A 15,619-nucleotide genomic window follows, 5' to 3' on the forward strand; every position below is an offset into this window, starting at 1 on the left:
GGGACTGGTGCTCATTCCCAGGAGGACCAATTTTGAAAAGAAGGCTTTATGGACAAAGTTTATGCATTGTTTTAGAGAATAATGCCAGCACAATAACAAGAAGGGTTATAAAGGTGATTCAGATGGTTATGGAATCAGAGTGATAGCCACAACCAACAAAATCAGGTTTTCTACCAGGCATTCCTTTCAGAAGTATCATGAGACACGCTTTCCATTTCATGCATGACCTGCACGACGCTCTACTCCAAACCTTCTAAACATGTACCTAAAAGTTAAAAGAATGTGGTGAAGTGTGCAGTGTGTGGGCAATTTTTTGACCTAAGTTTGGCATCTCAGAAAAATGTGCTATGCTAAATACCCGAATTAAGCTGAGAAAGACTAAATGTGCCATTGAGCCACAGTACTGTCACAAGACTTTGCAAATGGTAGCGACCATCTTGAACATTCAAAGTACAAATTCCACATGGACCACACAATCCTTCCAGGAGTATTGTGAAGCAAATATGTTAGAGGTGGGAATTGAAATGTTGATGTTGGAATGGGTGTAAACAGTTATTCAGGGAAATCGACAAAAGGCATATTTTGTTTAGAGAAGTGTACTTTGTATCTTACTCATATAAGGGTATAGACTTGCACCTGTTCATCTTCCTAGGATATGTCCACAGAGCTACAAATAAGGAGTTTGCCCTCTGGATAAGAGCTTGCATTTGCACTAGCCAGATTTTGCAAGAACTTTTTCATCAGTATATGAACTTGTATTTTGCACTCAGCTAGTTTTTCAAGGAGTCATTCATTAGTATCAAGAACTCATTGGCCCTTGCTAATATACAAATATGCATCTATCAGTATGGGGAACTCGATGCTCATTAACCTCCCTTTAAGAATTGAAGCAAGAAGTATCACGTCTGATATAAACTACTTATTGTATTGTAATAAGGTATTGATTTGATGTAGCAGAGGATTGTTGAAGTGATAAGGTGAATCACAAGTCATTAAGAAATACTACAAATATTAAGGAAATACTTTCTATGTTGCAGCTAACAATCATATCACTCATCACATTGAATATGTCAGATCTTTAGAAAACAATTACCCAATATTGAAGGTAGCTGTCATAGCAAACAATATATAATACTTCAGACAGTTGTTCATGGTTACCTTATCAATTTTAATTATATTACAGCTCATGAGAAATACTGTGTTTCATCCCAGAGTAGTGAGTGGGAAATACAGAGAGTATGAATAGGTAGAACAGATCTAATATTAAGAGTTAGTTGTCAGTGGCACACTTGCAGTTGGATTAAAAGCCTATTCTTTTGTTTATACATGCAAGTACAGATCAAGCCCATGCAGTGTAATCATATCTGGTGTCTATGTTTCTCACTCTTGTCTCATTTACCTTCTCCTGGGTATACCTCCAATCTACATGTTGCTAATGTAATGTTGACTTTGGTTGCAGAGGTGTGTTGAAGTTCACACCATTTCTGTTGGATCTGGATTGCATGATTAGTGCATCTTTACAATTATGCAGCAAGAATAAATGGTCTCTTAGTGAATGACACAAGGAGGCAGACTTGACAATCCAGATCAGGCCTGTCTGCAGCTAGTTGACAACTAGCCTGCAAAGAGAGGAAGAGGATGTCCAGTATCTATGCTGAATGGCATAGACACTGGCAGAACGGAAATGGAGAAACATTATTGAGGTCACCCATACATTTTAGCAGGTCTCTGAGCAAAGGTTTCATGGGGCAACATTATCTTACTTTCTATGAAGAAACAAAGGAAAAATACACAGCGTAACATGGCAAAAAGCCCCTAAACGCCACATATTTTATTTGGTATTGTTGAGTCACTATATTTATGTCACTGTTATTCTTGCAGAGTGTAGTAATATATAAGACAGACTGAAAGAGTGTTAGCATTACATGTGATAATTTTGAACACTGGTAGCTCTTGTTGTTTGAGAGTGTATTTCATGGAAGTTGTGATGGCCCTGTACCACAAGCCCTAATTGTGATGGGAGATGCACTGTTGATTTTTTCACTCATGATATTTTTCAGAAAATATTGATTACTTTACCATTTGTGTCTTGCATGGAATTATTATCATTATTATTCCGTCATTACTGAGGAAATTCCACTCATCAATGTTATTGTGTACATGGACATCTGTGAATAGGGAGACAACTTGTGTGACAATGTAGTGTTTTCTTTTCAAGTTTAATGTATTTGATTTAGTTCTCTACTGAGAACAACACATTTCAGACAGAACATTTGTTATAACAATATAGGTAAAAACATTATTACAGATTTAAAAAAGTTTTCAAAAATGTAAACAGGTTATGACACAGAGGTTCATCTGGGGGAGATTTAAAAAGTTAAATCAGACTCTGCACAGATGCGCTATTGTTTCTAAGTTGGATTGTTTTTAAGTAGCGCCTTCTAGCCTCAATCAGTTTCGAATTCCGGCATACCGATGGTACATGCTTCAGTTCTTGCACTCCACCATTGCAAAGATCGCAAATACTGGTAGCATTTTCTTTAAGGGTGCATTTAAAAGTAAGTGAATTAAAAGGGAGTAGCCCAAGCCGCAATAAGATTAAACAGTGCCGAATTCCATGCCTCAGGGTAAAACAAATATATTGTTGAACCTGTTTATACACAATTGATTCTGCATAGAAATTCATAATGGTGAAATTTAAAACAGTGCAGAGTGTCCAGTTTGAAGGTGATCCTTGGTGTCAGATGTTTCGGGAAGATCTTCAATTGGGCGGGAGTCCATGATTTCAAGATGCAGTTGTGCATTTTGATAATTTAAAAGCAGTAATTTTATATTTATTTAGTATATTTGGGCTCGAATGTCTCCGTTTTTAGTAAAGATTGTAAGGTGCCGTGATCGGCATGTAGAAGATTGTGAGCCCATCTTAATATATTGGTGAGGCTCTGGCAAAGGAGAAACTAAAGTAAATTCCAAACGTTGTGCAGGGATAGCTTGTTGGACCTTAGCCAATTTGCGGAGGATTTTCCCTTCTTTAGTTTGAATTTGGTGCCACTGGGTAATTGGACTTTATTGCAGAGCATAAGGTAAGATAGGGGGTCTTGGAGCTGTAAACCTGTATTAAGGAAAAAAAATGCCATTGCCAGGAAGAAGAATATAGTCATAGGAGCGCCCCCACGTGAATGTCTGTTTTATGATTCAAGTGCTGCAGGTGAGGAGAGTTTAGTAATGATTGAGTGAATATTCGTTCCAGATAAATATATTCTTTTACCACTTCTATTGTTTCTCCTCCCAATGTCCAGTTCTATTTTGTGTAAGGGTTTTTCCATCTCTGCAGAACTACTTTCGTTTTTGTTATATTTGAAACCAAGAAGTTTTCTTTTGTATATCTTGTAAGCACATCTAAGTTCCTTTGTAATCCAAATGGGCTGAACTTGAACTAGTGTTTTCTGCTGTGTAAGTGTTAAACAGACATTGTCATATTTCCATTAGTTTTCTGTGCTGTATTTGTGTTTCTGCATGTACAAAAACAGTTTCATTGAAATAGGTTTTTAAATACTGTTTTTAGTTTCTAAGTATCTGGGGACATATTGGTGATCCAGCGCTATAGTGTTGTTTGAACGAGTGTGATCTTGAGTAGTGTAGCCTTTGTTATATGTGCTGTAGTTAGCTTGAGTTTCATACTTTGGACTTGCGTTTCGATTTGGTAAAGTTTTTCTTCCTGAATATATAATGATTTCAGAAACAATATTGAAGGTGGCTGGATTTTCCCAAACAGTAAATACCTGGGGCCGGAGGCCCTACCGCCACTTTTGCTCCATCGGAAATTCACTTTTTGACGTTCCAGTGACGCAATATGAACATGTGCCCCTTTCACGCGGAAAACTACGTGAAAGAGGCATTCCATGGGTGTTGCTGGGGTCATTCCCTGCTATATCCATGGCTTTATCACACTTCCCCAGATTTACGAGAAATCATAAGTCTGAGACAGCTGCAAAAATGTATGCCTCTTTAGGGGAGGTGTAAGGGAGGCACAAAAAAGAGAAACATCTTTACTGCTCCTCATTTTCCCTCTTTCTATGTGTGCTGCATTCTGCAGCACACATAGAAAGAGGAAAAAGCCTTTTGTGGTTGTTTTTGTGCTGGAAGGTTTGCCATCCTGCACAAAAATATTCATCCCTACAATGCAGACACCGTTGCAACATAGTGCAAAGATGTCTCAGTTGGCACACGGGAGCCCATTATGCATCGGCACAGGGGAAAAGGACAGGAATGTGCTGTATCTAATATATACATGCATTTCTGCCCTTTTCTTTCACCATACGGCAGCACAGTAGTAAATGAGCACCCACATATTTCCAGAGAGTTACTTTCGGTCTATGAAAGCTGAATTATATTTCCTACCATACAGGTGACTGCTCCCCTATGGGTATGTGCCTCATGAAGAAGAAAATATGGGCCAAGCACAGCAAATCATTAAAAACGATACTGGACTGCTCATAAAATACAAATAATTTAAATATACTTTCTGTTCACCTGAGGTGCCCATAAGCCACGCCAGGATTGACAACTTGTTAGATTCTTCAACCCTCCAAACCACTTCTTTTATGGAGAGTTACCACTAAAGCAAGACATGCCGAGGCCCTCATCAGGAGGGGCTCGCCAGCCTGCACCACCAATTGGCCCTGCTAGTGCTGCCAGTGTCATACCAGGACAACTGCTGACCATCAAACTCCTACAAGTGTGACAAATATAACTATTCCTTACTAAGCTAAATGAATGGCTTGAACTGCAGGTATTTTAATTAATAAACAACTGTTGTTATGCTCATCTCTAAATTAGACATACAGTGCCACCATGTTGTAGATTGTGTTATATGACAGTGTAGACAATTAAGTGCCAGAGTCGACAACTGGAAGCCACCAACTCAATATAAACACTCCACCCAAGCCTATTACACATTTTTGGACAGCCTGAATATTGTACAACCATTGAAGTGTTTGTGAAGTATGCATTCAGATGTGCTATGTAATGTAAGATATAACTAGTCCAAATATGATTGAGGCTTAGTTACAACATTGACTTCACAGATTTTAACAGGATTCAAAGAAAAGTGGACTTGGTGGTGGAGTGATTGCCAGTTCAGTGTTCACCAAATCAGATCCATTGATCAAAATAAAAGTGTGACAGTTGAGCGCTCTGGCTCCAAATATACAGGGAACAGCTCACATAACATGGCCATTTGCATCACAAACACATTTAAATAGTGGTGACCTCGATTTGATTTAGTGTGAGTCTAGGTATATTCTCCTCTAAGCATCACAACTGGACATAAACTGCCCTAAGTATGGTGCAAAAACCCAAAGCTCTATAACATTATCTTCCTATTGAGGCCCAATGGCCGACTGGCTCTGAAGCAGTCAGGAAAGCTGAATTTGATGTATCCAAATACAGAGAAGGCTTTGACAGCAGTGAAAAACAATATAGATTCCCAGCCCCTGAATATAGAACATCCACATGCATAAATGGCTTTGCTTTCACAATTTGTATTTCTGAAATAAAGGGCAGATACACGTAGGATGTGTTTAAACAATAAAATTAATAATAATGTTACTAACATTTTTTAATAGTAAAATGATCCACTGCCTCTTCTTGATTTTTTTTTCAACAGTTACAAAGAGGAAGGGGTTCTTTGGGGACCCTCTTCCTGTTTGCAAATGCCTTACCACAACCTTTGTGTAATCTGCAAAGTATTACTGTTTTGCAACCTGATTTTGGTCACAAAACATTAATACATATCATTCTGTTGTGGTATTCGGAGGGGAGCTCTAAACATGCTCTTTCCAAATACCGAAATGGTATTTGGTCACAAACCTAAATTGTGATTCGATTGCTGTAAAGCCCATAATGTCTCACTCCATTCCTGGTAGGCCCCAAATTCCATCTTGGACAACACTTCTACCACTTTCTGCCCAATCACTATCATGTTTGGTATAAACACTAATAACATTCATGTTGTTCACCCTTATTGTCCTTATCATTCCTACAACTGAGAGAGTGTCAATTTATTCAGATAACAACTTAAATATAACACTTGATGCAACACCCAGTATAAGACAAGTGTTCACTTATCATAATGTCAAGACCATCAAAAGAACATAAATAGGTAAATCATCAAAAGGGTATAGTCCAAATCGACGACCCTTCATGTATATAGGACACTTCCTTTGGTGCCCCTAATCTGTGTCCAAAATTCATGAAACTATGTAAAAGGTTTTATCCCTGATAATAATGTAGTATTTAGGGTCCACCACTCACCCCCTTAAGTGGAGAAAAACATCCCGTAGGTCACAGATGCAGGTAGCATATCCAGAAGAGCACAACACCAAATTCTATTTTGACAGAAGAAGCCACCAGCAACGCTCTCCAAGGTTCTGTGAATCATTGCATTCTGCCTTCATGAACTGGTGCCAATACTGTGTTCTAGCACAGATGCAATCTACTAGCTCTTGACTTTGTGCTCAAATTAGCTGACAAGTGATTCTAAACAGTCAATGAACCCAGTTGTCCAGGTGTTTGTACCACCTCTGAAAGTCAGGTTTATTATGAATTAATCTGGTAGAACCAGGGAGAGCACAGAGAGGGTGCAAGGGCTATAAATTGTGGTGTTATGATGGTTTTCCCAGTTTTGATTGTCATTGAAAAGCTGCTTTTTATTATCGTATGTGGTGGTACCAATATTATGTGCTCTAGATCTCAGATTTTAAAATAACTATTTTCAAATAAATATATTAAAAGGCATATTCCATTTCTGGTGATCTTGAGTGTGTAAATCATTAATGAACAATCATTTGGATTATCACTGCTCTCTGTTAGTAACCCAAAAGAATTGACATCACCTCATTTACATTTTGTTCACGATCCTAACACACCAATATGTAGATTTCAACAAGTTAATAACTTCAAATTACAAGACATAAGCATTAATCATCATATATGTTTTTGAATATCTTTTTATTGTTCAGGCTCCAGCCAACGCGTGTTTCGTCATTCGGGACAAGACACCCGCGACTTCCTCAGGGCTGAAAAACATATACAGATGGTACAGTGTAAGCCCAAGTTACATCGGGCAATAATGTTACAATACAGGTAGTTTTTACATTCCACCCATTCAAGTAGCATAGGAGGTCCCTGCAATTAATAATGCAGCGAACCCATGAACATGAGGGAAGTGTGAAAGTTACAAGCATCAATATTGATCCCTAAGTCCAAATTATTATTAAGAAATAAGGGCTAATCAATGATGGTCATGTTTGTGAAAGAATAAGATGGAGATGAGCAACAAGTGCACTTCACAGTTGTGGAGATTGGGAGTGGGTGGTGTAGTGTTCAGACTTACTTAATAAGTGCTATACACATCCCATGTGATAGTGTCCAATAAGTGATGCAAGTACTGAGGCAAATCCCTGGCCTACCTCGTAAATATCCACACAGTGCTTGAACTAAGTTCACTCATGTCATCTGTGGGTGAAAAAACAAGCCTTGTATAGCTGAGCCAAAGACTCAATATCTCCACACACATGGCAGAATCTCAGCACTGAGGATTGAAGTGCGAAGATTCCTCCCTGAGTTCATAGAGTCCACCTCTAGTGCAGAGACCCAGCGCTCGTAACTTTACTGCATGGAAGTTTCTTTGTGAATAGGTCATTCAGTTCCCACAACATGGTAATATTGTTCTGATTTGCAATTTAGATTTCATACTTAATAAAAAAACTGATTCAGCAAATCTATGATTTACCATATTTTTGGACACATATAAAAAAAATTAAGTTAGCGGTAAACCCTACTCACTTGCCATTTAACGCAGCAACTCCAACTGTGCTTCTGGCAGTAGCCATACTTGCAACAAATGTCCACTGCTGACTCTGTGGATCCCATCGTTCCACTGTACTAAGATAACTCCACCCATCATGACCTCCAACTGCATAAATAGGTCCTTCAAGTACTGTAACTCCTATGAAAGGAAGCAAAAAGTTATTTTTCTTAAGTTCCTTTCAATGGCAAGACCTGTCAAAGATATAACTAACTTCTCAATTCATAGTTATTGACTGTAGTGTGCCTGAATGGTATTCAATCAATCAATGAATCTATCAAACAACATAATCTTTTTCATTCACTTAAAAGCAGGTTATAAAAGATACAAACAAACATAAATATACCATGAATACAATAAGTATCATAGAGTACAAAATGACATCAGCAATATAAAAATGCAAAGTCAATTATAAAGAGACAAAAACACACAATTGTGCAACCGAATTACAATTGAAAAAAAGGCCCACTACTGAGCATACATCAAGGCTATCTAGTTGTTGAAAGTGCAGCAGTGCCCGTCTACACCTGCAAAAAGTATGCCTGCGTAATAAAGGCAGTAAATACTGTGTGAAAGAATGATGCAACTTGCAAAAAAAGACAAAATACAACAAGTTCTGGATAATCATCTCATCATATAGGCAAATGGCAGTATTAGGTGAGAAAAACGAATCCAGCGGGAACATAATACCCATCTCGTAGAACCTAATCTAAACTGAGACAGCAACAGATGCCCTTCACACTAAGCTACCTCTGACCATTACATTGGGGGGTGACACTTTCTATGTTTTTAATTTAGAGCAGTGGGCTTGGAGAATACATTTGTTTTGGATCACCACTGTGCCTCATTTTAGCATTCCACATACCACCTCAGTACACACTTTCCCCACACCTACACCAGGAGGCTCCACACCCACGCCTCACCAAATGGCTTGGGAAAAAGATCTCTGCAAACCCCCTCATAGTGTGCCTGTCTGACATTGCTTTGCCAGCCTGATGAGGAGAAAGCCCTATGATGAAGCATGACACCCAACCGGATGTGTGAGGGCCACGCTTCCGAATGGTGGAGACACCCTGTCTGCACCTTTGGGTAGGGGTGTTAACAAACCCAGCCTACTCCCCCTCCTTCCCCCCAGGGCCAGCTTCAGCACTGGTGGCACCCTGTGCAACAATGTGTGTTGGCACCCCCCCAAAGCCCACCTCTACCATGCTTTCCCTCAACACCCTTTAACAGTGCCCCCTAAAGTTTCTTTAACCACTGTCTCTCAGATTCATTTAGTTTTATAGCATCACTCATACCAGTGTAAGGTGTCAGAGTACTTTGCATCACACACATTGCACAGAGACAATCATAGGTGTGTAAATCAGTGTATAGGAAGTGTTACATCAGACAGTGCTACAACGTGCAGGGTAGGAATGACATGTCATCGATACTGGAAGGCAATCTAGTTAAAGTTCTTATTCAGAAAGGCACAAATTCAGAATTTAAAATGTAACACCATTGTTAGGGTTTCTCTTTCATAATAAGAATTGTTTTCTACTCAAATGAACCCTTTTCACAAGATTAGGATACTGAAAGACTAGGCAAATAAACATTTAGCTGTAACACATACCTTGCAGTTTGCAGCAGCTCTAGGGTGACAGTTAATAGCTCAATGTTCTATATTAGTATTTTGACTCATAAACAACAAGTAACAAAAGGAGCTCTCTTACAGAAGCAGTAACCCACTGACCTATTTATATTATATGCACTTCCTTATCTGCATGGTACACGTTCTTAGCAGCAGGCATTTTAACCCTCTGTGCTACTTTAGAATGAGTCAAAACTTCCACTAGACACACCTCCGGTCTCTTTCCAGGAAGATGATTAATCACTGGAGTTCTCTTGACATTTTAATTAATGTCTGAAAGTTGCTGGAGGCCCGGAACGAGGCATCAGGTGCTTTATAAATGTTAATACACATTTTTTTAAATGATGCTCGGTGTGGTTGCACCAATTGCACTACCCTAGAGCCGGCCCTTCTTCCCCCAATGGGTACTGCATACTCCTTCTCCTATATGTATTCTTTGGGGCACGTATGCTGGACCTCTAAGCACCACTGATCGCTCTTTTCTTAGGAGTAACAGATGCTCCCAGGATCCTGAGACCATATCCACCTAGGAGATCACCCCACCGTGGTTTGTACTAAACAGTATTCTTTCGACAGAGGGCTTCGTTAGTTCTCCTCCCTCTAGTTAAGACTTCTGTCTGATAAATAATGTTCCAGAAGTGATTCCTTGTACTTCCTACATATATGTGTAGGACTCTTGAAAATAGAAGGACATCCAAGAGCAAAAGTTGCATCCTGCAAGCCAGGAGATTTGATTCCCATAAACACAAGAAAGACAATCTAGAAGTATCTACCTGTTGGGAATAGCTTGTTCATTGCACCAAATGGTGCACCATAGTATAATGGGAGAAACTTTGATCAAATCCACAACACGTCCGTACCAAATGCTTGGTGGATTAGAACCAAATGTGATGCTATTGGGGGAACCCCCAGCAATTGTAGGCAAAGTCTATTTTCTTGAATTAGAATGCAACCTACGTTGCTGTAACTCCATATCCCCACTCCATAAGATAAAATAAAAATATAAATCCTTTTGTATATCTCAATGATATGGTGCATGGGTTTTGTGCCTGTGGAGGAAGTGAGGAAAAACCTCATGCTAACTGCTTGTGAAAAAAAGATTTTTTCCTGTTGGTGACACTTGGTGCCCAGGTACAAGAGCTGTCAAATGTTAGACCAAGATATAGCAATTGGTGAACTTTTTCAAATACATGTCATGAATACACATAAGGCGTTTTTTTACATTTTAAGCCACAAACTAAAATAAGCGTTTGAGACGGATTTATCTCCAGATCAAGTCATTTAATGAAAAAAATTAGGGTGGCAAGCAGTGAGTTAAGTCCATTAGCCGACCTAGCAAGCCACAGAGCATCATCTGCATACATAACCACTGGAATGGATTTTTAGTTAAGTGCTGGGACATCAGTCCTATAATTCACTAGGCCAGATTCAAGACCATTTACATAAAGCAGTATGTTCTCCTCTCTACTGATATCTCACAGAGGCAACTAAGTCCTGAGGTAAGGCTCTCAGAAAGGACACCAAACCCACTTTTAACACCTTGACCATGGCGCAAATTCCGCTGCGGTGCTGGTGATTTATTGAGTGGGCGGGGTTCGGATGGCCCCCGGCAGTCCTCCGCACAGGCCCACTGTGACATCGGACAGCTGGGGGTCGTCCGATGCATGGAAGGGGTTAAGACCCATGGCAGTTAAAGTCTCCCACAATTTAGAACTGTTCACACAATCGAAATCACTAGATAGGTCCATAAATGCTAGATTAGAGAACTTATAGTTACACACTGAAGGATGCACGATAAAGCATTTTTCTATTAATCCAAGTCCATTCCTAAACCCACATTTGATCTGATTAAAAAAGTTATTCTCTGATGTCCAGAGGCGTAATCTATCCAGTTGAGAAGAGAGATTGGGCGATAACAGCTTGGGTCCTTTGAATTCCCTTTTTTAAAATCAAGCACAATTGTGAATGAGCAACAAGAGGTTGGTACATCCACCTTGCAAGCTGAATTATTATGTTTGCTAGCATAGGAGCCCAAATCCCAGGATTTTCTTTATATAGATCCATAGGCATCCCATCTGGTCCAGGGGCCCTTTTAGAAGGTCTAGTGAAAATAGTGATAATAGTGGCTGTGACAGTGGATGAGAGCCCCCCCCCCACAGTTTGCCAGGCACTGAGTGAGCAGTGTGCATTGGCAGGGACATGACGTTGTCCGGACACAGGGGTGGGTCTATTATTGGAGTTTTGGCGGTACCTTGAAGCTGCCAGTCTATGGAACAACAGCAGCTTTGTTGCCCCATCCATTTTGTATACAAAACTGCCCCTTCACACTGCCTCAGACAGTCTACCCACGAAAATGGCAGCATCCTGGTAATGGCTATAGAAAGAGGACTGAACAATAAAAACAAACAAGGGGCCACAGCTGTACCCCAGCCAGGCTTGATCAGGCAATGGTAACAGAAAGAGGACTGCACCATCACAACAAACAAGGGCCCACAACTGCACCCTGAGCCATGCTCGCTCAGATGGTGGCCATATTTGAAGTGGCACTGACCCGCTATAGCAATCAACAAAAGCCTGCTGGTCCTTGGAAAGCTCCAGGAATCTCGTCTCACTTACGACCTGGCCAAATTTTTATCTCCTAAAAGTGACTATCCTAATGTCTAGGAACATAAGTAATTCTCCTGATTACTGAACCAGGTTTCTCCTTTAGCGCCCAACACTTGACTACATGGTTGGTCTAACTGCCTAGCTACCATCGCCCAATCCATCATTCCTAGCTGGACTGCGATAATTAATGCCTCCCTCTGGCAGGGATCAATTTCTGACTCTCTGAAAGTGGGCCAATTCTCCCCATTCTGAAAAAGCTGTCTCTGGATCCAGCCTGCCCCGTCAATTTCAGACCCATTTCCAACATCCCTCTCTTAGCTAAAGTACTGGAGAAGTGTGTGCAACTGCAGGTAAGTCGTCACATCAACAACTTCCACCTACTCTATGATTTCCAATCTGGATTCAGACTGGGACACAGCACCGAAACCACCATGCTCCAGATTGTCAATGATGCCCTCCAAGCCCTTGACCAAGGCAAAACCTGTTCCCTAATCCTCCTAGATCTATCCTCAGCCTTCAACACAGTCAACCATGGTAAGCTACTCCAACGTCTCAGACTCAGGATGGGTCTAGATGCCCCGTCCTTGAATGGTTTAGATCCTTCCTCCAAAACCGATCTCAGAGATTCCTAATCAACGGCAACCTGTCCGCTCACTCTTCGGTCTTGGTTGGAGTCCCTCAAGGTTCAACACTGTCACCCACCATCTTCAACCTTTATTTAGAACCGCTTGCTGAAGTCCTTTGCACCTCAAATATCTCCTACCATATGTACGCTGACGACACCCAGATCTACATCAAAATCTCATCTCTCGAGGAGGTCCTTTCCCTGAATGAGGCCCTGAAGCAGACTGTCCAATGGCTCTCCTCCAATCAACTCAAACTCAATGCAAAGAAAACAGAATTTCTTCTAATTTCCCCTCCAAAAACCGACCCTGAGATTCAGATATGGATTGAGGCCATCACAGCCTTAAATTGTCCATCGACCATTGTGGACTCAGCCAAATCACTGGGAAGAACCTTGGATGGCAACTTCAACATGAGAGACCACATCAGCTCGATGGCCAAATCTGAGCTACCTATGGAAACTGAATCCCTTCCTTAACGCTTCTGACCAAAAAATGGCAGTTCAAGCATTAGTCATTTCTAAACTGGAATATGGCTGTTCCACCCTCTCTGGTTTACCCAAGATCTCCCTTGCAGCCTTGAAAGCCTGCCTCAATGTGGCCACTAGACTACTTACAGGCACAAGTAAATTCGTGCACATTTCTCCACACCTGAAAGTGCTAAACTGGCTTCCTCTCGAGGCCAGAATGCAGCTTAAGCTGGCATGCATGACGCACAAGGCCTTATACTCAAACTCACCTGCATATCTTGCACAGAAACTTGTGTTATCTGGAGGAATCAGAAACTCACGGTCCGCCAGAGACCTCCTACTCCAGCCAGCACGCTTTTGGAAAAAAAGACTTATAATCAGGCGTTCGCTCGGGCTGCGCCAAGAATATGGAACTCCCTCCCACCCACCATCAGAAAAATCTCCTCTAGTGCACGTTTAAAAAAGGAGGCCAAATCCTTCCTGATAAGTAAAATTCCTCGTCTAAAACTCTGTCCTCAACCTCCACAGAGACTATTGCCTCCTTCAGTCGACCTTTCGCCCCACCAAGGAACCCGGGGCCTGTCTTCAGCTTCTGTAATGTTAACTGTACTTTGTATCCTTCCATCCCTCTTGAGTCCTTAGCAACTGTAATGTTGACTGTACTTTGTGTCCTTCCTTCCCCCTTGTACTCAGCATCCCCGACCCTCCCAATTGTATTGTATTGTATTGTATTTATTATTTGTAACGCGCAACTGTCACCCTACGGGTATCCTGGCGCCAACAGGAAGTAGTCAGATGGAAACAAACAATACACTGGCTGTCATGTCATACAAAAACAAACCGCCTGGACTGTTAGATAGGCTCAGGAAAAAAATCAAACTTTGACGAACAGCCATGTTTTCAGGCTCTTTCTGAACCCCAGCAAGGTGTCCATTTGCCTGATATTCTGGGGGAGCTCATTCCACAGCCTAGATGCAGAAGTGCAGAAAGCTCTGCCTCCCATCCTTGATCTCCTAATCCTGGTAGTTGCTGCCAGACCCAAGCTGGAGGAGCGCAGGGACCTTGTAGGCTTATACCAGGTGAGCCTTTCCTGTAAGGGAATAGGTCCCATGTTGTGCAGGGCTCTATACACAATACATAGGGACTTAAAAGCGATTCTGCTCCCGATTGGCAGCCAATGTAAATCTCTAAGCGCCAACGTAGTGGAAGAGCTACGAGGTCTTTTGAGAGCCAGCTTAGCCGCTATAGACTGGACCCTCTGGAGCCCCTGTAAGATGTATAAGGGGGCCCCTAGATATAGAGAGTTACAATAGTCCAGTCTGGCCAGGATCACACTCCTGACCACTAGCGGTCTAGACTCATCTATGATATACTCTTGTGATTCCATGCCTTTTGTTCAACTCTATGACTCATAACTATACCTATAACTCAAGCGCTCTGATACCCTAACGGGTCAAGTTTGCGCTTTACAAAACACAAAATAAATAAATAAATAAATAGTGTTGAAGTCATCTTGAAGGAGGGCAACAAAGTCACCATTGTCATTAGAGTGGTTACAATCAATGGGGCAATTCATTTTAGCTAGGTTTTGCATGCACTCTTCATGGCCAATACGAACACAAATTCTGTTGGAAGCACTATGGGAAAAAAACAGCATACACTGTCTTCCAAAAGACTTGAGAGCCTTTCAATTTACAGGCATACATCACTTTTTACCACTGTTCGGTCTTCAAATTGGCCTTTTTCTGATTTCGCATCAATGTATGATCCTTCCTGCAAGCTCTCCTAGTATCGGTATCTCTGGGTGTACGCTATAATTCCCTTCTAAGCCTATCATTTCCTTCTCTGCATGCTTTATTGAACCACGACTCATTTTGAGCAGTCCTGTTTCCTACAGGCCTAATAAACAGGGCCCTAACAATGGAGTTTAGCTCAGCAAAATTGCCCAGAAAGACAGAAATGAATGAAACCCTCACAAATAACCCTCATTTCACGCAAAATTAGCACCATGTGTTTTACATTTGCAAACTAGTCTATGTCAAGATTTTTTTGTTAAAATATGCTGCTTTGGGTCAACCAAGGGCTACTTCCCTTTCTTGGTGATTTGTATTGTGATGGTTACGGGGTTATGGTCGTTATATATTTTCTGATTAAAACTTCCTTCTTAAATACAATGTGGTGAATGTTCTAGTCATGATGATACAATCAATTGTTGAGCAAAGCTCACTACCCATATGTGCTGGAACATAGTTCTCCATCATGCTATTCATAGCACACTCTAGATTGTTTGGTGCCAGGTCACTAGATAAAAGTTGACCCTATGATCCAAATTAAAATCAGAACTGTACTTCAATTGGTAGAGAGAAAAGGTAGTGGAAGCCAGAAGGACCAAGTGGTAAAATCAACAGGCCAGTAGGAT

General features: G+C 41.0%; 1 protein-coding gene across 1 annotated transcript in view; it reads right to left on the reverse strand.

Annotated features, from left to right (window-relative positions):
- KLHL1 (kelch like family member 1) overlaps positions 1-15,619 on the reverse strand; it is a 1,526,090-nt gene that overhangs the window by 159,307 nt on the left and 1,351,164 nt on the right. Inside the window, exon 8 of the mRNA XM_078657414.1 lies at positions 7,849-8,011. Coding sequence (XP_078513540.1) covers positions 7,849-8,011 — 163 coding nt within the window. The remainder of the gene's footprint in view (positions 1-7,848; positions 8,012-15,619) is intronic.

This window comes from Lissotriton helveticus, chromosome 8 (genome assembly GCF_964261635.1).
Source record: "Lissotriton helveticus chromosome 8, aLisHel1.1, whole genome shotgun sequence".
In the NCBI taxonomy this organism is placed as follows: Eukaryota; Metazoa; Chordata; class Amphibia; order Caudata; family Salamandridae; genus Lissotriton; species Lissotriton helveticus.